The 23,070-nt window shown below is 38.3% G+C and overlaps 1 protein-coding gene across 1 annotated transcript; it reads left to right on the top strand.

The window, feature by feature from the left end:
- The first annotated feature begins 1,082 nt into the window (after positions 1-1,082).
- LOC132030980 (dolichyl-diphosphooligosaccharide--protein glycosyltransferase subunit STT3A) lies at positions 1,083-22,672 on the top strand. Its single transcript, XM_059420789.1, has 23 exons — positions 1,083-1,285; positions 1,552-1,614; positions 3,486-3,541; positions 3,682-3,753; positions 3,904-4,009; positions 4,163-4,213; positions 4,529-4,624; positions 4,758-4,817; positions 4,920-5,033; positions 6,124-6,210; positions 13,514-13,617; positions 13,799-13,894; positions 15,600-15,720; positions 15,817-15,897; positions 15,986-16,105; positions 16,199-16,423; positions 17,673-17,816; positions 19,083-19,269; positions 19,355-19,452; positions 19,982-20,061; positions 20,152-20,239; positions 22,079-22,168; positions 22,249-22,672. The coding sequence occupies exons 1-23, from the start codon at positions 1,151-1,153 to the stop codon at positions 22,297-22,299; spliced, it is 2,325 nt and encodes a 774-aa protein (XP_059276772.1). The 5' UTR covers positions 1,083-1,150; the 3' UTR covers positions 22,300-22,672.
- The last annotated feature ends 398 nt before the right edge of the window (positions 22,673-23,070 follow it).

The raw sequence follows: 23,070 nt of genomic DNA, 5'->3' as shown, positions 1-23,070 counted from the left end.
TGGATTCAAAATATAACGAAGGATATATTTGACCCTTTTTCAATAGTACGGGGTATATTTGGCCCTTTTCCGAACAAAAAATGGCAAAAAAATATTAAGAGCATAACAATCATTTCACATCAAACCACGATGTCTATTGCGTCTTTTCAAATGTCTGCTACTACAAAGTCTCTTCAAATTTCAGAGATAAAAAACCATGCATCATGCCCCTCAAGTTTTTTGACATGATTTGAAATGATGAGATAAAATTATATTTAGACATATAATTTAAATTTTATAAATTATATTTTTTCGTATAAACATAAAAATCTCAGTAAAAGTTAATGAGGTTGGTAAATAGTTGATCTGAATTTTTTTTTTTATAAAATATAAACTTCGATACAATTTTTAAAATCCAAATGCTTTTTTTTTTTTTGAATGACTTGAAATTTCATTTACTACTAAAAACTTCAAACTAAAGCTCAAAATTAATATATACGATTTTCCATTTTTACCCTGTAGCAAAATGGTAGGACAAAAAATAACAAGGCCAAGCATCACTAAAAAATATAACATAAATTCATCAAAAAGGCATTTTCACAGTGAACCAAAAAAATTTCAACAGCTAACTGCAAAGTCTTGATCAAAAACCCTTTCCTTATTATTTAATATAATATACCATGCTTTTCCATTCTTTACCCGTAGCAAAATAGCAAGACAAAAAACCAAAGGCCAAGTCACTAACAAATAACAGACATTTCACAGCGAACCACAGGGTCAATTGCATCATTTCATCAGTCAGCTAACCACAAAGTCTTCTTCAGATCAAAAAACCCTTTCCTCAAATCACTACTTCACTCTGTCAATCTCCACAAACCTTCATTTTATGAAATATACCATGCTTTTCCATTTTTACCCCGTAGCAAAATAGCAAGACAAAAAACCAAAGAGCCAAGTATCACTAACAAATAACAGCTTGCCACGTGGCACTTTGTAACAAAACATACTAAGGGCAAAATCGACATTTCACAGTCAACCACAGGGTCAATTACGTAACTTCCTCAGTCAGCTAACCACAAAGTCTTTCTTCAGATCAAAAAACCCTTTCCTCAAATCACTACTTCACTCTGTTAACTCCACAAACAAACCTTCATTTTCAGTTGGCCGTTAAATGGCGGCCTCTTCTCCTTCTTCAGATACCGTCGTAGTAACGCCGTCAAGTCTCCGTCAAGCATTTGGCAATGTCTTCTCATTATTCATTCTCATTCTTATCGGTGTTCTCGCTTTCTCGATCCGTCTTTTCTCTGTAAAATTCTTCACTCTTTTATTCTAATTATCAGTTATTTTTAACATTTTTACCGTTAAATTTAGATCTGATTGTTTATAATTTGCTTAACGATTTTCACGATTTCATGCCTTCACACTGTCACTCTAAATAATTCACATGCATTTTTTTTGTTGTTGATCAGCATTTTTTGATTTCATTCCTTCGCACTGTCACATAAACTAATATACATGTATTTTACATTTGATCAGGTCTGATTGCTTTTTTTTTTTTTTTTTTTACAACAGGTGATTAAGTATGAGAGTGTTATTCACGAGTTCGATCCTTATTTCAACTACAGAGTTACTCAGGTTTTTTTTTTCTTTTTTCCATCAGATCTAAGTTTTTATTACTCCGTAGTAAATATCTAACGGACGTGTATATGCACATTAACACACACACACACACACACACATATATATATACATATATTGGACATTATATTACATATATATAAGGAGCATATGTGTGTGTTTGAGCTCTTTTCGTAGAGTAGCATATATATGTTTGTTTGGTTGTTCTCGAAAAGGAATCAAACTTGTAACTGAGGAAAGGTTTTAATTTCATGTAAATAGCAAGGAATTAATTTTATTTATGTCGTACTATATTTTGTTTTGTTTTGTTTATTTTATCTAGATTATGTAAAGTAGCATAAAATGCATTAGGAAGTGATACAGCGAGAAGTAGATCCTACATTTTGGTTCTTTTCTCGACACTGCTTCTGAGGAACTAATTGAATTGAGCTGAATTTGGAAAAGGAATTAATTTTATTTATGTCGTACTATGTGTTTTCTGTTTATTTTCTTTACATTATGTACAGTAGCATAAAATGTATTAGGAAGTGATACAATGAGGACCGAGGACTGTATCCTACATTTTGGCTCTTTTCTCGACTCTGCTCCTGAGGAACTAATTGAATTAAGCTGAATTTGGCAAGGGAATTAATTTTATTTATGTCGTACATTTTTTTTTTTTTTTGGGGTTCTTTTCTTTAGATTGTGTACAGTAGCATAAAATGTATTAGGAAGTGATACAGTGAGGAGTAGATCCTACATTTTGGCTCTTTTCTCGAGAATGCTCCTAAGAACTATTTGAATTAAGCTGATTTAGCGCAAAGGATGCGTGACCGGAATTTAGCGTTCAAACACAATAGATCTGATGATATGTAAAAGTCAAATGCATAATTAGGTGCAATTTAAACAGGTCAATGCATTTAACATGTGAATTTACAATATATATATATATATATTGTATGGAGCCCTTTGATATGGTATAAACAGAATGTTGTTACCACAGAAAAGTATTCTGTGGCATCCTTGTGTACTATCAATAATGAGATATGCACGAAAGTTGTACTGTCCTTAATTTACTTCCATTATAGACATGATGGTAGCTCATAGAAGATAAATCTATGTTTTACTCAATCATACGACAAGAAGACCATAAAATTGTCAAAGTTGATAAGTCCATTATGTATATTTAGATACCTTGTAAAGCTACCTTATTAGGTGAACTTATCTTCTGCAGGTGTTGGTTAGGATGTCTAGTTTAGGGGGAAAACATGGGACATTCTTTCCATCATTTACATTATTATTCATGGAAACCAGTAAATTGGGTACTTTAGACGAACTGGCAAGAGAAAGGTTATTTCCTCGTTGGAATAATGGATTAAACAATTTGCAAGTTAATATGAGCTTTTTAACTAGAATTATAGTGCAGTTAATAGTAATAATTTTGATTATCCCCAAAAAAGAGAACATGTTTTAGGAAGTATGGTGTCCATTGAAACTAAATCAACCTTGTAGTAGGTCGGATGAACTTTAGTGCTCTTTCCGAGTGTTTTGACAAAACAATTCTATAAATAATTGTTTTAGGTCATCACTTTTAGATTCTTATGCTCTTGATTCTTCATATTTTACACTGTCAATTTGTGGTGCTAATCTTGGATATATCTTTGATCATGAAGCTGTTGCTCCCTGGTAATTTCATCTTTGATCATAAAACTGTTCCATTCTTGCCCTTATAAAAAAAAGAACTTTTCCATTCTTGCAGAGCATATCCTTGGATGATGATAATGATCATATCATATCATATCATTATTGTTATTTTACTATTATTCATATTAAATGTTTGTCAGTACCACAAAACTATGTGAAATATAACCATGCTATTTCAATTGCAGTTTCTGACAAAGAATGGAATTTACGACTTTTGGAATTGGTTTGATGATCGGACCTGGTAATTATGATTGTAGGAGTGAATTAGTTATTCCAGACAATGTTTTCATGACTTATTGGTTCTTAATTGAAAATAACTGGTAATTACTTATAGGTTCTTAATTGAAAATAACTGGTAATTAAGTTTTCCTTGTCTGATAGGTATCCACTTGGACGAGTGATTGGCGGAACTGTTTACCCTGGACTGACATTGACTGCTGGCACCTTGTGGTGGTGTGTATTACAGATCACTATTGTTCTAGAACACTCTTTTGTAGTTGCCAGTCTTCAAATTATGGGAATCTTTTTTATGTGGTTAAATTTATGAACTGATCTGTTCAGCCACCAAAGGAATAATGGTGTTATATATATGTTTGTTGGCAGGATACTGAATTCCTTGAATATTCCTCTTTCTGTGGAAACTGTGTGTGTATTTACTGCACCTACATTCTCTGCCTTTGCTGCTTGGGCAACATACCTTCTGACAAAGGTTTGTTCTCTGGGCTGATTAGATATTTTTTCACTTTTACCAAATTGATGTAGATGCTCCTTGTTTCTTTTGTTCTCTTGAATGTGTAGCAACCTAAAATCATGTCTCTGTTGTGAAGCGAGAGCTCTAATCCATACGACTCTGCTTTTGTAGGAAGTTAAAGGTGCTGGGGCTGGATTAACTGCTGCAGCTCTACTGGCCCTGGTAAATTCTCTTGTACACATTTCTTCTGATGACTCCGAAACATGGCCTTTGGATATATCATTTCTGTAGATGCATTGGGCTTAGAAAGAACACAAACTCTTGGGTGCATGCAACTGCGCATATGTTTACTCAAGCACCCAGCTGCTTCATGATTTCTTACTCAACTTATTATCCTCTTTGATTTAAGACAAAGTAGCATTTTCTTTTCTATAATAATATTTGGCAATCTAGAGTAACCTTTTGTTCCAAAAAAGAAAAACAAATTGCTAGTGTACTTTGTGAGAATGGTGAATTTAATTTTCATGCTGCCTGCAGGTTCCATCATATATATCTCGATCAGTGGCCGGCAGCTATGACAATGAAGCTGTGGCCATATTTGCATTGATCTTCACTTTCTATCTCTATATAAAGGTTCAGTCTACATGATGTTTAGCTTTTAACTTAGCGGTGTTACATGCAATATTTCTGGTGCCTATCCTTCTATTGTTAAGATTTTTCGTGTTCTATTTTCACGTTGTGGAATGACGGTGAATGTTTGGTGCAGACACTGAACACGGGTTCCCTCTTTTATGCTACTCTAAATGCCTTGTCATACTTTTACATGGTAGGCAAATACTTCCTCCATGTTGATTGTTATTTCTACCTCTCATTCTGTTCTTCACCACATCTTTGCCGTTGAATTTACTGTATTTCTATACTCTTTCAGGTTTGCTCCTGGGGAGGATATACCTTTATTATCAACCTTATTCCAATGCACGCCCTACTTTGCATCGTAACAGGGCGTTATTCTCCACGGCTTTATATCGCGTACGCTCCATTGGTAAGTACTAGCACCTGGGAACCTTATTGATAAATGATTTCTGGTGTTAATTAGGATTTAGGGGTGACATCGGTCGGTTCGGTTTTCCATTTTCGGTTCGATTATTTCCGTTTACGAATGAGAAAACCTAAGCCAAACAATAAACAGTTCGGTTCAGTTTTTTCATTTTGAGTCTTTTATTTTGGAAAAAGATTTGCTATTCTTTTTCCCCAAAAATGAGTTGGTCAAAAGGAAAAAAATTGGCCAAAATAAAAAAATAATCTGTACACCCTAGAAATTGATATATGGTAGCCTGGTGTAATTACTAACTACCTACTTTGGTGAACCTCTCACGTTTTGATAAGTTATTAAAAGGCGACAGAATATGTAGAGGCCTTCATTCAATTAAAATGTCACATTTTTATTTGAAAAAATGTGTAATCGTCACCTGGGTTAGTGCTTGATAACCAAAGGCCCATCATTTTTTAGCATGTTGGAAATATATGTAATAACTAGGTGATACCGTTGTACCTTATGAGATTCCTGCAGTTTATTTGAACATGGATTTTGATCGTTGTTTAATGATCAACCCTGCTGTTTTTTACAAAAGGAGTGATGATCTTAGTTTCAAACAATAGTTAGTGACTGAATATTAATACTCGTCTGCTGTCTAGATAGGGGTTCAAAGAGATTGACTGAATATTAATACTCGTCTGCTGTCTAGATAGGGGTTCAAAGAGATTATCTCGGACATTAGTGGGGAATAGTAATACTTTGAAGCATTTCGGTTGTTCGATTTGACTGAAATTGATTTTAGCAAAACCAAAACTAAACCAAGAACCAAAATTCTTGAAATCTTAAACCGATACCGACCCAATAACCGAACCGACTAAACCAGTTTTTTTGATTTTAACCGAATTATGCCCACTCCTGTTAATTCCAAAGTAATTTGTCTGTAAAATCTGCAAAAAGATTGCTAAAATGTTCAACGAATGAGTAAATTTCCTTCATTGAGGGCTTAAAATCTTTTTGTCTGAGTATATTCCCATTACAATTTTTGTACAAAGTTGAGTTTGTTTTATTCTTCTAACTATCTGGGATACGGGTGCAGGTTATCTTGGGAACACTATTGGCTGCTTTGGTCCCTGTTGTAGGTTTTAATGCAGTAATGACATCAGAACATTTTGCTTCATTTCTGGTAAGGTTCATTTCTACTCTTTGTAGTAGTTCGGTCGTGGCCGAAATATATGATTAATGATGTGTTCCTGCATATTACCTGCCTAATTTAAGCTATTCTCAGAATACCACATTTCCTTGAAATTGCCTTGGCTGTCCTTATTGCATGACTGAATTGTAAGGATACTAGAATCCTCAAGTTTAAAATAGCTTGCATTACTTATAAAAAAGCAGCTTACATTGCTTATTAAAAACAGCTTGTTGCATTGAGATGGCATGGTTGGGTTGTATATTATGATTGGATGTGCTACTATTTCATTACCACTGCCTTCGTCTCCATCCCCACTTTCTTTCTTAGTACATAAAAAGTCTATCTACTTAATGTAAACAACAACAACAACATACCTAGTGAAGTCCCACAATGTGAGGTCTGGGGAGGGTGAAGTGTGCTCAGACCTTACCCTTACCTCGGAAGATAGGGAGGCTGTTTCGGAAAGACCCTTGGCTCAAGAGAAAACATGACGAGAAAATGTCAGATAAGCACAAGCAGTTCAAAACAATATGAAAATGAAACTAACGAAAGCAAAAAAGCCATAATAGAGCAGTTTGAAAAAAAAAGAAGCAATAGCTACCACAGATGAATAAGATAATCGAAGTACAAGGAACAAAATATAGTAGCAAGAATCAAAGGACAATAAACTATAGATCAAAACTGGACTACTAGTACAAAGGGATACGCGGGACTACTACCTACTAGCCTTCTACCCTAATCTGAGTCCTCCATAACCTCCTATCTAAGGTCATGTCCTTGGTAAGCTGGAACTGCACCATGTGCTGTCTAAGCACCTCTCTCCAATACTTCTTCGGCCTACCTCTACCTTTTCTGAAACCGTCTATAGCCAACCTCTCACACCACCGTGTTGGGCATCTGTGTCTCTCCTCTTCACATGCCCAAGCCATCTCAGCCTCGCTTCCCGCATCTTGCCCACCGATGCCACTCCCACCTTATCTTGGATATCTCATTCCTAATCCTATCTCGCCTGGTGTGCCTCCACATCGAACACACCATTCTCATTTTTGCAACTTTCATCTTTTGGACGTGAGAGTTCTTGACTGCCCAACACTCTGCCCCATACAACAAAGTTTGGTCTCACTACCACTTTGTAGAACTTGCCTTTAAGTTTTGGTGACACTTTCTTATCACACAACACTCCTGAAGCGAGCCTCCATTTCATCCGCCCTGCACCAATATGATGTGTGACATCATTGTCAATATCCCCATTTCCTTGTATAATAGACCCAATATAGTTGAAACTTCCTTTCTTTTGGATGGCCTGGGTACCAAGCCTCACTTCCACGCCAGCCTCATGTGTCACGTCACTGAACTTACACTTCAAGTACTCTGTCTTGGTCCTACTCAGCTTGAACCCTTTAGACTCCAGAGTTTGTCTCCAACCCTCCACCTTAGCGTTCATTCCGTTTCGAGTCTCATCAATCAAGACTATGTCATCCGTGAATAATATACACCATGGCACCTCACCTTGAATTTGCCTCGTCAAACCATCCATCACCAAGGCAAATAAAAATGGGCTAAGAGCTGATCCTTGGTGCAACCCCATCTCTACTGGGAAGTGCTCCGAGTCTCCTCCTACTGTCCTTACCCTGGTCTTGCCTCCTTCATACATGTCCTTGATCGCCCTAATGTACGCCACATGTACACCTCTAGCCTCTAAGGTAAAACCTCTTGCCTCCCCCATCTCATACAGTCTCCTCCTGATCGCCTTACCCCGGTCTTCGTACGCCCTCGATCGCCCTAACGTACGTACACGCTCCTAGCCTCTCTCTTAGTATCTCTCTAAGCCTTTTCTAGGTCGAAAACCATGTGTTGGCACTTTGAACCTCCCTACATCTCTCACCCGTCTCCTCACAAATGGAAGTGCTTTTTTAGTGGAGTCTCCCTCTTCCGAACTACAACAACAACAACAACAAGCTCCGAGATAATCCCACCACGCGGTCCGGGGAGGGTAGAGTCTTGGCTCCCCCACCTACATGTCCTTGATCGCCCATATATAAGAGGAGGAAGATAATAAAACAAGACAAAAGGTCGATAGTACGATATCAAAAACAATATGATAACACAAATACCAAAAGCCACTTAGCCATTAACTACTATATATAAATAAAATAATCAAAGTACCTCCATAACAACTATAAGCTCTTAATAAACAAATGAGCAAACCGCAACTACTAAGGTGAAAGGGTAAGCCACCTAGCCTTCTATCCTAATCCGAGTCCTCCACAACCTCGATGGAAACCATGTGTAAACCGTGTCATATCCTCTAATCACCTCTCCCTATACTTCTTCTTACCTCGCACGAAACCATCCATAGCCAACCTCTCACACCTCCGCACAAGATGAATGGTTTTGTAAACCATCTCGACCTTGTGCATCTTGTCCTCCACCGACATGCCACTCCTACCTTGTCTCGGACTATTCCTATTATTTGAACATGGACACGCACCTCTCCTCACCCATTTCATCTCCGCTCCGTACAATAAAGTCAACCACCACTTTTGCCCAGGCACTTTCATCACACGGGGAGCGAGTCTCCATTTCATCCACCTCGCACCAATACGATGTGAGACATTGTCGATATCCCCATCTTCCGAATGTTGAAACTTCCTTTCTTTGAATGGCTTCGGGTACCAAGCCTCAGGAACCGTCTCGTCCTACTCAATTTACCTTTAGACTCCTAACGTTCTCTATTCCTGCATCGTTAACTTCGTAAATCGAGTCTCGTCAAAAATGACATTAAACAACCAAGGCACATCACCTTGTATTTGTCGCGTCAACTCCATCAAAGGCCTATCATGCCCCATCGAACTCGAGTCTTCCAAAACGTCCTTACCCCGGTCTTAGCTCCATCATCTGTCCTTTATCGCTCTAATGTACACCATGTCTTCCCCGTGCATCCTACGAACAACATCCTTAACCCTCTTCCGCTCCTTATACCGCTCCACCAATCTCCAATATGAATGGCGTAGTCGACGCCTCTCGCAGTAACCAAATCTCCCAACACACATGTCCTCACCCTCATTTCCACCACCCCTTTCACACACTTTCATAGTGACTTAGTTTATACCTCTAAGAATGTCTCCTCGTTTGTACAGAATCTCCGTCTCCATTCTTCCGCATCTTCGCCGACTTGAAAATGACATTAAACAATCTAGTCGACCACCAAGCCTACTTTGCCATCCTCATCCCTGGCCGATCCTACGCACTTTAACCTCCCTCAACCTTTATACTCGTCGCGATCTCGTGCTCTTCCTCCAACACAATGTCCCCGTCCGCTCCTTCGTTCAAGAGTTCATGAAAGTATGACTACCATCTGTCCCGCGGTCTTCCCGTACCAACACTTGGCCATCCTCGTCCTTGATGCATATTGATCCAAGTCGTTCTCTCTCTCGCCTTGCGAGCTTAAATAGCTTCTTATCCCCACCTCTCGTCCTCTAGTTCTCCGCATAAAGGCGTTCAAAGGCCGCCGTTTTAGCTTTTCCTTTTCGCCATCTTATACTTTTCCCTATTCGTCCGCTTTCTTCATCGTCCTCTCATATACGCGTCTTTGCTTCTACCTTCCCTCGACTTCTCCATTCCACCACCAATCCCCTCGCGTACGTCTCACTCCGAACTAATTATTTGAAATGGACACGACTCTCCCTCACCCTCATCTCTACCACTTCTCCATTCCACCACTAGTCTCTCGTTGTCCACTTTGAATGTTGACTTCGATTCGAGACCCCGTAGACATCTCTATTCCTCGGGCATCTTCGTCTCTGAAAAATGACATTAAACAACCTTGTCAGCCACGCCAAACCTATCATGCCTGCACTCTTCCAAAACTCCCCAGGAATCTCATCAAAGCCCGTTGCTCTTCGTGACCCTACGAACAACATCCTTAAGCCCCACCTTTATACTCCTACAACTTCTCGACTCTCTCTTGGGTTCTCTCCAACACAATGTCGTCACCTCTTCATTCCCGACTCCCGGAGCTTTCTCCACCAATACTTTGCCATCCTCATCGACGCCTTTACTTTTCTCGTGCCTTCCTCTCTTAATCTCCAAATCCATCACCACGGCTTTATCCTCTAGGGTTTTGTATAGGTTCTTACTCGGAATGACCTTGCTTCCTTTCACAATCTTATACCTTTCCCTATTCGTCTGCTTCTCCTCATCGTCCTTGCACCAACTTTTTTCCACGTTCCCTTGGACTTCTCCATTCCACCACTAGTCTCCTACGTCCACCACGACGATTCGAGACCCCGAAGATCTTTGCTTCCCAACTGTACCTGGCCGTCTTATCCCACATACTGCTCGCGTGCCCCTACTCTCCTAAGCCCCCATATCCATCAACTTCTCCCCTCTCTCTTGGGTTCTAGACGAAGTCAGACTCCTCTACCTGATCCTCGGCCAGTCATCCACGACCCTCTTTTTCTTCTTCCTCTTAATCTCCAAATCCATCACCACGACTTATCCGGGTCGTAAGTTCTTACTTCTCTCGAAGCCACAAAGACCTTTATCCATGCTCATCGTCGTAGTCCTTTTTGCTCCCGGGAAAAAGTTGACCGTGTGTCCCTTTTGAAATCTCCTCCAAAAGCTGCAAATCCAACTCCTCCTCCGTGGGTGGTATACCAAAACCCACCACTTCGTCCAAATCCTCCCAAAATCTCCTCTTATCCTCGTCCCCACCACTTCGTCAAATCCTCCCAAAAAGCCTCGGCACGTAAGCACTAATAATGTTCAAAGTAAACCCTCCAACGACCAACTTAATCGTCATCATCCGGTCATTGACCCTTATCCTAACCTCTACCACCTGGTCCCTTAGCTCACTATCTACTAAAATGCCTACCCCATTCCTATACGTCGACTTACCCGAGACCCATAACTTATACCCGTCCACATTCTTAGCTTTTGGTCCTACCCATTTGGTCTCTTGGATGGAAGCTATATTAATCCTCCTCTTCTTAAGAATCTTAACTAGCTTTATGGACTTCCCCGTCAAAGTCCCAATGTTCTAGGACCCTACTCTCAACCTAGACGCTCCCTGAACCCACTTACCCCCTAACCCTAGTCCCCTACCCCTCTAACCCTAGCCCCCGTTCCCGACCGAGAACATGACCCTAGTCTACCATCGCTCACTAAAGCCACTAAGGCAAATCTAAGCTAATCAAAGATTTATCTAAAACAAACAAGAATCAATACAAAGCACAAGTTAGCAGGAAACTAGCTCCCTGAACCCACTTACCCCCTAACCCTAGTCCCCTACCCCTTTAACCCTAGCCCCCGTTCCCGACCGAGAACATGACCCTAGTCTACCATCGCTCACTAAAGCCACTAAGGCAAATCTAAGCTAATCAAAGATTTATCTAAAACAAACAGGAATCAATACAAAGCACAAGTTAGCAGGAAACTATAGGCAAGTCGGGCTACTACAACAAGAATGATAGCACTATAAGTGAGAGGAATGAAGGCAAGAATGTAACGTCAAGATTCAAGAATGCGAAGCAGGCAAAATTTAACAAGGCTAAAAGACATAATTGATACGGGCCACCGGAAGTACTAACTCCAGGTGAATAGAACCTGTTCACCGCCAAGTTCGCCGCCCGGGATTACTGTTCACCGCCGTGACCTGCCGGAAAACTTAAGTACCTGTGCTGACCTGACCGGAAACCTACTGGAAAGGGGTTTCCGGTTGCAGAGTAGAGAAGAGAAGAAGCGAAAAGCAAAGAAAAGAGGAGAGAGATCTGGCCGGAAAATGACCTACCGGCGGTGTTCGTCGGCAAAAGAGGGGAGAGAGGGATACCTGGTCGGAGTGGCTCACTGCCCGGGAGGGAGGGGGGTGGGAGTTATGTTACTTACCGTTGGGAAGAAAGGGGAGAGAGGAGAGAGGAGAGAGACAATTCAGAAATCTTCCCAACTACAGTAAGAAAATCAAAATCCTTTTTTTTTTAAAAAAAATTTCATTTCAGGTGTGCCGTATCATTTGATGAGATTAAAAGTTTGAATTCATTAAAAGTATACACTATTTCTACTTTAGCTTGCTACGATTAATCTTCAACCTCTCTCTAAATCAAACAAGGCCCTTTTAATGTGTTGCAGGAGCATTAGATTAAACAGGGTGTTAAACACTATACCGGTCTACATTTTATTCTACTATGCTTTGAGTATCAGCTTCTATAAAGCTGTCAAATGATTAGGCCTAGGTTTCATCTTTGTTAGAAAAAGGAATTAGGTAGTTCATTATCATTATGAAGGAAGATTGCTCGAGTACTAGAAAAGTAGCGTAGTGGCCTTTATGGGGTGGGATAGTTAATTGGATGAAAGAAAACATTTGTTAATGAAAATGAATGATTATATTTGTGATGATATCTAGAATACAAATTAATATTCTGTGATTAGAAATATTATGAAACATCTTTGGGTCCTAATTAAATTGATATATGCACTTAGCGGTGTCAAATGGGCCGGTTGGGCTGAATTTGGGTGGGTTAAAACGGGATGACGTAATAAATGGATGGGTCATTAACCCACCCAAAGGTTATTTGGGTTGATACGGTCTAAACAATGAGTCATAACCCAACCCACTCAACTCTTACCAGGTTTTAATTTCTCTATTTGTTATAGTTCGTTAATTACTAAACAAAACTAATACTCCCTTCGTCCCAATACCTTTGGTTGATACGGTCTAAACAATGAGTCATAACCCAACCTACTCAACTCTTACCAGGTTTTAATTTCTCTATTTGTTATAGTTCGTTCAATTACTAAACAAAACTAATACTCCCTTCGTCCCAATTTAAGTGTCTTACTTTCCCTTTTGGTCTGTCCCAAAAAGAGTGCCTCTTTCTATATTTAGTAAGTTTTCCAATTCCAGTTACCAGTTTCAAAAAAAAAAATAGTTTTCCAATTCCAACATTCTACATGGCAAGTTTAAGACTACAAGATTTCAAGGACTACACACATCTTTAATTTAAAACCACAAGATGCAAAAGTCTCACCTTGTTTCTTAAACTCCATGCCCAGTCAAACTAAGACACTTAAATTGGGACGGAGGGAGTATAACTTTTTTTCTTTATTATGACCATATATATCAACAAAATTTCTCATGGATCAATTTAGGCTATATACTTGGCCCAAATCAGCCCAACTTTTAGATGGACTGAATTGGGCAACTCAAAATGGGCGTGTCAGTAATGGGCGGGTCATGTTTTCATGGAATGACTTTGCTATCCCTATGTGCACTGAAATTTCTGCTGGCTATGTACAGGTGTTCCTAATTCTCAATGTTGTGGGGCTTGTCTATTACATCAAAGGGATGCTCACACCAAAAATGTTCAAAGTAGCTGTGACTCTTGTTGTATCTGCAGGCTTGTAAGCTCCTCTAATTTATATGAATAGCTTGTTATACTGATGCCTAGAATTAATAAAAAAAAATGCTCAGTGGACATGGATAAATGAAATTAATTGGATCAACCCCTGTTTATTAATTAATTTCTGTTTTTGAATTCTGTTATTTGCTCCAGTGATGATTGCTTCTTCTTTCGTTATTCAGGATTGTTTGCTGCGCTTTGGTAGCTGTGCTAATTGCACTTGTTGCCTCTAGCCCAACAAAGGGATGGAGTGGACGAAGCCTTAGCCTGCTTGATCCGTATGCTCCTTGCTTTATGAATCGTGTTGTCATCTTTTATGATTACTTTACATTATCCTTAGTTTTCTACCGTAAAAAGAGGACACAGTGATATCTTACTTTGATTTTCCCTAAAGAAAATCGACTGACATTTCAAGATAAAGCTGTGACTTATGGTCTCTGATGCACAGAATCCAGTATCTTGAAGCAGATGACCAAATATGAATTATTCCATTTGGGTGTCCGGAGGGCTTGATATGATTGTTACATATGCTGCAGTTACTCTTACATATAACAGTGTAGAGAATATTTATGTCTTGGTACTAAGCTCTTAAGGAACTTGTATAACCTGATTATGAGATGATTGTGTTTGAGCCTTTAAGAAACAAATAGTGATCTTTACAAAAGTATCCATGCTTCTCCTGCATTTTTGTTGTCTCAGATGCCTCTATTACAAGCCCAAAGAGTAGAATCTCTCCCTCCCTCCCTCTCTCTCTCTCTCTCCCCCTCCCTCTCTCCCTCTCCCCCTCCCTCTCTCTCTCTCAGTGTTATGAAGATTTTGCGGTGACGATTAAGATGTTGAATCTTGGATTTCAAGAGATTTGATTGATTTTCATGCAACATTTAGGCCCCAGTATTGTTAAGAGCGGTCGTTCCAGCGCTTTAAACATGAAGTGAGGGTTTATCGCTTCTCATTCGTGTAGCAATGCGATTTCAAGAAGTGCACGCTTGAGATAGTGGGGCGTGCAATGTGATTAAGCGAAAAAGGGTCTATTTTTTGAATTTGACTTTAAAGGGGTGGACAAAGAAAAATAGGGAGAAGTAGCTTTTGTTATCTTTTTGTTAGGACTCTTTCAAGTGTGCTGCGGTTTTCTCCTTGTTGTCTTTGTAATCATAGTCTTCTCTCTACTTTGCCATGCAATGACTCTTCGTCTACAGCTGTGACTCAACTTATATTGATTTCCTTTTTTCTTCTTTTTCTTCTCTATGACGATTCTTTCTTCCTTTGATTGTACACAATCCTCTTTTGCTACCCTTTTTGGGCTTCTTATCTTCTGTCTCTCTTCTACTATCTCTTAGTATGATTCTATTTTCTTTATTTCTGAACCTCTGATTCATTTTCTGTTCTTCCATTCTTATTTTGATTGCTTTGAAAATAAAAGTAGTGATTCTTGTTTAACTATGGCAGTTACTTAAGCAATTATTTGAAATTGATTTATGCATTTATTTTCTTTTTTGATAGTTAAAGGTATAGTATTGATATCAGCAGCAAGAAGGTGCCGTGAAATAATTACAAGAAGCAAATTATGCATGTTGCTTCTTTTAAATTGAATTATGCTTGTTACTTCTTTTTGATAGCTGAAGAATCACAAGTGAAAATCAGTTTTAAAATTGAACTTATGTTTCTATTGGCTTGTTGAAATTGCGTTCTAATGATGTGTTTTTGGACTGTTTGATGTAGAAAGTAGTACTTATGTTATAAGCACTCAGTTCACAAGTGCTTTGTATTTTTTGATTTTCGTTAAATTGCAAGCTTACCTCATTTGCTTGTAGCTAAAGCCCCTGCTGCCGTTCACCTTACAAAATCTTGGCATTTCTACTTTGTGCTTTTTGAGTTTGTCCCTTGTTAAATTCTGGTGGAGTTGCTTCTAGGATTCCACAATTCTTATCTCATGCAGCGTACTGAAACAACTTTCTGCTTTTACTTTTCTTTGAATTGAGACAGAACTTATGCGAGCAAGTATATACCAATTATTGCCAGTGTTAGCGAACATCAGCCACCTACTTGGCCTTCTTACTTTATGGACATAAATGTATTAGCATTCTTGGTCCCGGCAGGCATTATTGTAAGTGTCAATTTTCAGCTCCATTTATCTCGACTTTCTCATGTTAATTTATCATTCGCTGGTCTTCAAATTGATCTTTACTTTTGCCATGTGTAGGCATGCTTTTTGCCCCTGACTGATGCTAGCTCCTTTGTGATTCTTTATTTAGTGACTTCCGTATACTTTTCTGGTGTTATGGTAAGGATTTCAAGATTTTCTACCTTTTTCTTCTGTTTTCCTTAGGCTCCCTTATTGCTAAACGTGATTCCATTTGCTGAAACCACAGGTCCGCCTAATGCTTGTACTGGCCCCAGCGGCATGTATAATGTCTGGGATTGCCCTATCATCAGCTTTTGGTGTTTTTACTCGATCAATCAAATTCGCATCAATTGGAAAAGAGGTCGATGTAAGTGTCTTTGTTGTTCTCTCGAAGGTGATGCCAATTGTTAGCTATTTTCATAATTCTGAACTAGTTCTTGTCATTTTATTCACCATCAAGGCAAGGGATACTGGTAATGGTGTTACACAGAATGATGTGGTGAAGCCTGATAGAAATGAAGAACCACCAAAGGAAAAAGCTTCAAGAAAAAAGAAGAAAGAAAAGGAGAATGTTGCAAAAGCTCCTATTGCTACTAAAAAAAATGAGAGGAGGCTTTTGATGTTACCCATGGAGACGTCTGTTGTTGCTATTCTTTTACTTATACTGCTGGGTGCCTTTTATGTGGTATGTACCTTTGCTCTGTCCAGAATGCACTACTTGCAGCTATATCAGTCCTATTTATAAATTCCATTTTTATGTTTTTAGATACAGTTCTTTTTCTTTTCCTTGTCTGATAATGATATATTTTTTTAGAGGAAACAAGTCTAAATAATTTGGCTTAGTTGAGGTGGTGCTTTTTCCAGTGGATTAATTATTAAATAAGCGACCATTTGTTAAATTTTTTCATCACTACAATTCTTAATTGCTACCTTTTTCTTTTCATTCCCTGACAAAGTTGCTTGGAGAAAGCTAGCACTTAAGACTAGCCAAGCTTCAAATTCAATTTTTAGATGATGGTCCGTGCCTTGGCTCAGGGCTATCACATTCCTAGTGTTTGGGGGATTCTATCCCACTGAGAAAAGCACACACTTTTCCTTTTTTCCTCAAGAAAAGAAGAATTTTCCCCTCATCGCTTGCAATCTGGATGCTATCTCCCTTTCATTCATCTATCAACCATCACTATTCCTAGTTGCTGTTTCTGGGAATATAAGGGAAAGAGTGGACAAGTGCTGGAGCTGTTCCCTGGGAATGATTAGGAACATATGTCCTAGGTTGATCCCTGCGTGAGCCTTTTTGTTTTATTGATAGCAATATAGAGGTAAACATAGCTGCAAATGAAGGATGATTTTTTATGTTTTAGGTAAACATTTTCTCTGATGGTTATAGGTCATAGGTAAACTAAGAATGTAAATGAGAAGTTCCAGGGACTCATTGTTGGTATGTGCTACAGTCCTCATTTCCCAGTGGTGCAGCATCTTAAACTTATGGCTCAGTAAATGACAGAAACAGAAAGCTCTAGTTCTGTTTCTTACTTCCTGAGGTGCAAACCTGGTTTTAAGGCAAGAGGAAATACAATCTCTAAATACAATCTCATATAGCTACACGGTCTGTCAGTTTGTAGGTTAAATTTGATAGCTGTCTTTGATGAATATCTCAATTTGATATGTTTGAATAAATAGATTGTCCCATTCATGTGCTGTGTTATTCTTAGTTGTACACAACTATCTCGGTGTCACAGCATACTGAAAAGTGTTACCTAAATCCCATATGAACGAATGAAATACCTTATGGCATTTGCATTTCTTCAAGTTCTCATATTTCCTTGCAACCTTTTTAAAGACTTTTTTTCTCCTTTGTTTCTTTGTTGATTTTTTGAGAGAAAAGGTAATTTTATTTCTTTGTTGACTTATTCTGTAAAGAAATTTCCTTATAGGTTCATTGTGTCTGGGCAGCTGCGGAAGCATACTCAGCTCCTTCCATTGTACTAACATCACATTCGCATGATGGACTTCATGTTTTTGACGACTTCAGAGAGGCTTATGCATGGTTGAGCCACAACACCGATGTAGATGATAAAGTGAGTTCTAATCCTCTTCTTTCTCTTGATTTTATGATTTCCCTCTGTTGATGAGATGGTTCTAGAAGTTGCAATTTGGTTTCTTTATGCACCAATTCTGGTTTACTAATGGATGTAGTGGCGGTGCTGTTATTTGATTTATGGTGGTGCAGTAGGACATTGTAATGGTGGCCAAGAATTTGGTTTATACTTTGCTTGAAATATATTTTCAGATCGACCCAATTCAGCTATTATTTTTTTTCTATTTGATAGTATGAAATTTTAACGTGGCTTGGTTACTTATCCCTGCCGAAAATATCTTTTTTAAATAATTCTTAGTAGCTACTGCTCCTTTTTTTGAGACTGCTTTTATTATGGCTTTTTCGCTTTCGTTAGTTTCATTTCATACTGCTTTGAATTGCTTGTCCCTATCTGACCTTTTTTGCCATGCTTTCCTTGAGCCGAGGGTCTTTCAGAAACAGCCTCTCTACCTTCCAAGGTAGGGGTAAGGTCTGCATACTCTTTACCCTCCCCAGACCCCACAGGCCCACATTGTAGGATTTCACTGGGTATGTTGTTGTTAACTGGAATAGCTTATTGGTGGAATACTAGCCAAGATTCTATTGGGGTTTTGTTTTCTAAGTCGGTGGAATACTAGAGAATGCATGATCATGATCTAAAGATTGCTATTCAAACCCAATTACCATTCAATGAGTAATTAGACCCACACAACTGATCTTGAAACAATTTGTTTTGGAGTTGGATTCATATTTAACTAATGTAAACCATTGCTTTCAAAAGTGTACATGAAGCTTGCTTAAGCCATAAGGATAAGCGGTGTGCAAACTGGGGCTTCGCTGACTTATGCGGTGCTTTAGTGAAGGCGTTGAGGCATGCATCTTAGCAAACACCAGCCAACCAACTGCTTATTTTATATTATTTTATATTAGATTATTTATAAGTTCTTGAAATCCTGATTTAGAGAAGGGGATGAATATGTTAGTGATTAGGCATGTGAAATTAGAAATATTGTATGAGCAGGTTAGTCACTAGATCTAAAATTTAAACTTAAATTTATGCATTTGATGAAAATTAAATAAAGTTTTAAATGTGATTGAAATGTTTTCTTACTTTGTATAATTTACTTAGTTTCTTCCTTTTCAATTCTTTTACCCATGTAATTATTCACTGTTTGTAGTTATTTTCTTGTTACATACATACATATGTCTGTCTGTGTATGCCCCGCTCAAACACTGATGTTTATGTTATTCTGCTAACTCTTTTCAGGTGGCATCATGGTGGGATTATGGCTATCAGACGACTGCCATGGCCAATCGCACTGTTATTGTTGATAATAACACCTGGAACAATACACACATTGCAACAGTTGGTACAGCCATGTCATCTCCTGAAAAGGCAGCCTGGGAAATCTTCAACTCTTTGGATGTAAAATATGTTCTTGTTGTCTTTGGAGGTTGGTACTATAGTGTTGCTCAAACTCAATCAAGACTTACTGTTTAGCAATAGCCTTGAAGTCTAATGCCTACCATCAACTTCAGGTCTTGTTGGGTACCCAAGTGATGATATCAACAAGTTCCTCTGGATGGTTAGAATTGGTGGAGGTGTCTTCCCTCATATCAAGGAACCTGATTATCTGGTGTGTTACTGTCCTTTAGCTACCTTCTTTTTGTGGTCAAATAATCGACTGTTCTTTGTTTCTGAACTTGACATAGTTGCCATTAATATTTTAATTTGATGAGCAGACATTGAGCATATTTGTTGCTTCTTTAATAATATATTTTATTAGGCAAGTCCTAGGCTGATTAAGGATCTTCCTTCTGGAACATTTGCAGGCTCTTATTGGAGTCGTGATAATATAATCGTATACATTTGAGATTATGCCTAGTACATGTAGATAACTCTGATATGGTTATCATAGGGGATGCAGTTGCCTATCTTCAAGAGTTAACCAGTATTCAAGCCATTTATAAACTGCTTATCAAGTTCATGCTTTTAGGCACTAAAAGCTACACAATTGTTTCTTATCGTGTTATTGCATGTCCGATGTCTGTCTATTAAGTTCATGCTCTTAGGCACTAAGAGGCTAAGAGCTACATATTGATGTTTGAGTTTTATCTTAGAATCGTCGTTTCAATTCCACTAATCATTTCCTTCTCTTTTGAAAGAGAGATGGCCAGTACCGGATTGACAATATGGCTACTCCAACCATGCTGAACTGCCTTATGTACAAACTATCTTATTACAGGTGCTAAATTATTGAGAACATGCAAGTTTATTTTAGGTGGCCTTTAGGGATGAACTTCAATTATTCACATTGTCTCTAACTTTGCTGTAGGTTTGTGGAGACAGATGGCAAAGGTTTCGATAGAGTAAGGCGGACTGAAATTGGAAAGAAACATTTTAAGCTCACCCACTTTGAGGAGGTACGCATGACGGCATATTTTTGCTGAAAATTGCATGTGTATTAAGTGAAGCATGTTTGCTGTGTGTGTTTAAAGCTATATCGCGTTGAATCTTTGTAGCTCCCAGAAGACTTAATTAGTCGTCAACCAATTATCATTTTGATTTCTAAGTTGGTTGGTGGGAATTGATGATGAAGCAACAAAAGTTTGTTGAAGCATTTTTGTGCACCAACTCACGACTCATTTGCTTCATTGGACGCTATGGCCTTGTTAATATGCTTTGAGGCAAGGATAAAAGTGGCGCTGTTAAAGGAAATTTGTTCATGAACTTGCCTAAAAATGAATATAAATTTCATAAATATGAGGTCATACATATGACTATTCTAGATAGCGTACCGTTGACGAAGAATGCTAATTTCTCTGGCATTTTCTACAGCTGCACCCACTTCACAGATCTAACAAATTTGATACCAAGAGGTTGAATTTTCTTGCTGAAGTAATCCATTGATGAGCTATTCAAATCTTTTTGTATATTGTAAATGCTATACCATTCTAGATCGCAGCCTTGGAAAGGCGCTGATTTCTCCACTTCAACTATTCATTCTGCTCTCCACCTCGCTGCTCTTGTTAATTTGATAGAAAGGCTTAACCTTCCAAGGGTGTGAGCTGTGAGCTATTCTTGAAAGCCAAAATCTTGAATTGAAGGAACAAAGAGAGTTGAAAGGGTGAAAAGGGATGGACTATTTACTAAAAAAATTTAATTCCCAATTAATAGTGGAGTGACGGAAGGCCTTCATTTTGCTCTGTGGAAAACAGTAGAAGAGTTGGACATAGGAATACCCAGTAAAGAATATTCATAATTTTCTGCTGTCTGTGATGTACGATTTCAGCTCAAGCCTACTATCTCAGTACTTGCTTTGCTTTTCTGTTAGCACGTGAATGCTGCTAACTTGCTGCATAAATCGATTGCTCGAGAGCTGAATTGATTTATGCTTGTGGCTTTTGTCAATGAGTAGGTGAACTCTTGCAAAATAGATCCAGAGATCCTTGACCAGTCATTTCTGGAAATTATAGACCGAACAATGAGAAAAGAAAAATGAGATTGTTCCGTAGATTGGAAATATGAATGTTTATCAGAACTGTACATGCCCTACTTTGCATGGAGAACAAGAGGAATGTGTGTTGGTTCTCCTAATTCTGTTTCTTCTGGGTGGTGGGTGGAAAGAAAGTATGCCACAAAGAAAGCAAAGATACCGGTGAGGTTTGTGGGGGTTGGGGGTGGTGATTGGAAATTTTATCATGGAATTAATGAAGACTGAAGTCGAGGGCATAAATTAGCACTCAGACAATTGTCCACAGATTCTCGATTTCCTATATCGCTAGTGTTTATCTTCGATCAAGATGCAGTTGAAAACACAGAGAGACACGCACAGGCACATTTCTTTTTTTTTGTTTTAATCTATGAAACATTGATGTGAATAGGATATTTAAATTAGTATTAGACGATTTCAATGTCTCTTTTACTGAATATATCAGAATCTCAGATAAAATTTGAAGAATCAGCAGTTTTTGGCATTCCATGATTATAACTAGATAGGCATTTAGTGTGATATAGATTCTAAATATTATTGGATATATTGGAAGGCATAAGGATGTTGTCTGTATAACCTGTTTACATGTTAGGAATTTCTAAAAGATAGTGTGTCCAAAGAAAAAATAGTTTGTGGGTGGCCTTGCATTCCCGCAAACATTGGTTGAAGTATTTGTCATTCACCTGCAATTTTGTGAATGGACATGCATTCATGCAACCTAGTGAACTACTACATATTATTCACCTCCTGGTATATGTATTTTATGCAGGTGTTTACTACTCACCACTGGATGGTTCGAATATACAAATTAAAACCTCCTAAGAACAGAATGCGTGGAAAGACTAAGAAGTCTAAATCGGTATGTTTTGGACTCCTCTGTTTCCGAATACATACAATTTAAATGTCTTACACCCGTATTTTTCTTGTGAAAATTGGCAGAAACCTACTTCAAAACGAAGTGCAACACGAAAGAAGAATCCATGGCAATAAGGGGCTACTCATAACGAGTAACTTTATTTATCAGCTTCATGATAGGAATACTTGGTAGAATGAGCTTCATGTGAAAGGATTGTGTGCTGTAAATGCTCAATTTTTTTTCCTTGAATGTACGCGAAAGTATCCCAAATTCTATAGTCCTCAAATTTTGAATTGCCTTGATTATTATACAGAGAAGACGATTGTCCCGGAGCACCTTTTTTGATATAGACTTAGCAAGGAATCACATGTATCTATTGCTCATTAGGCGCATACCAATTAGTCTACTTCTGAAAATGCTCTTCTGAGTCCAACACTGTAGTTGTAACTGAGATTTTTTGTAAGTGTTAAAAACTGTCGGCTGATATTAGTGTTATACATTTTTTTTTACTCTGCTATTCTCTGAAGTCCATTATTTAAATTTTAATATGCTGAACCTAAAAAAATCTTGTCACCAGTCCTCTGTGTGTGTGTGCGCCCTCCAATCCCTTTTGCATGTTTTTGAGTTTGGAAGTTATTCATGTATTCGGTTGTTCACTATACTACTAGTGTATCATTTTCTTTACTATCTTGGACCATTACATGTCTCGATTCTCTCTTGTTATATAGTTGGACAATCCGTCTGTCCATTTACAGACGAACAATCTAGGCATGTATTCAGAGTTTCTATAGGGTTTGCAATGATTTTCGAGTTTGATTCTATAAAATTACCAACTGTTACTAACATCTGTTAATGCAAAATTAAAAGGAAGCACTCGGGATATGTACCACCAATATATACAGTTC

Source organism: Lycium ferocissimum, chromosome 9 (genome assembly GCF_029784015.1).
Source record: "Lycium ferocissimum isolate CSIRO_LF1 chromosome 9, AGI_CSIRO_Lferr_CH_V1, whole genome shotgun sequence".
Taxonomy (NCBI): domain Eukaryota; kingdom Viridiplantae; phylum Streptophyta; class Magnoliopsida; order Solanales; family Solanaceae; genus Lycium; species Lycium ferocissimum.
The sequence above is the reverse complement of the archived record's forward strand: the minus strand, read 5'-3'. Positions and strand labels throughout refer to the sequence as shown.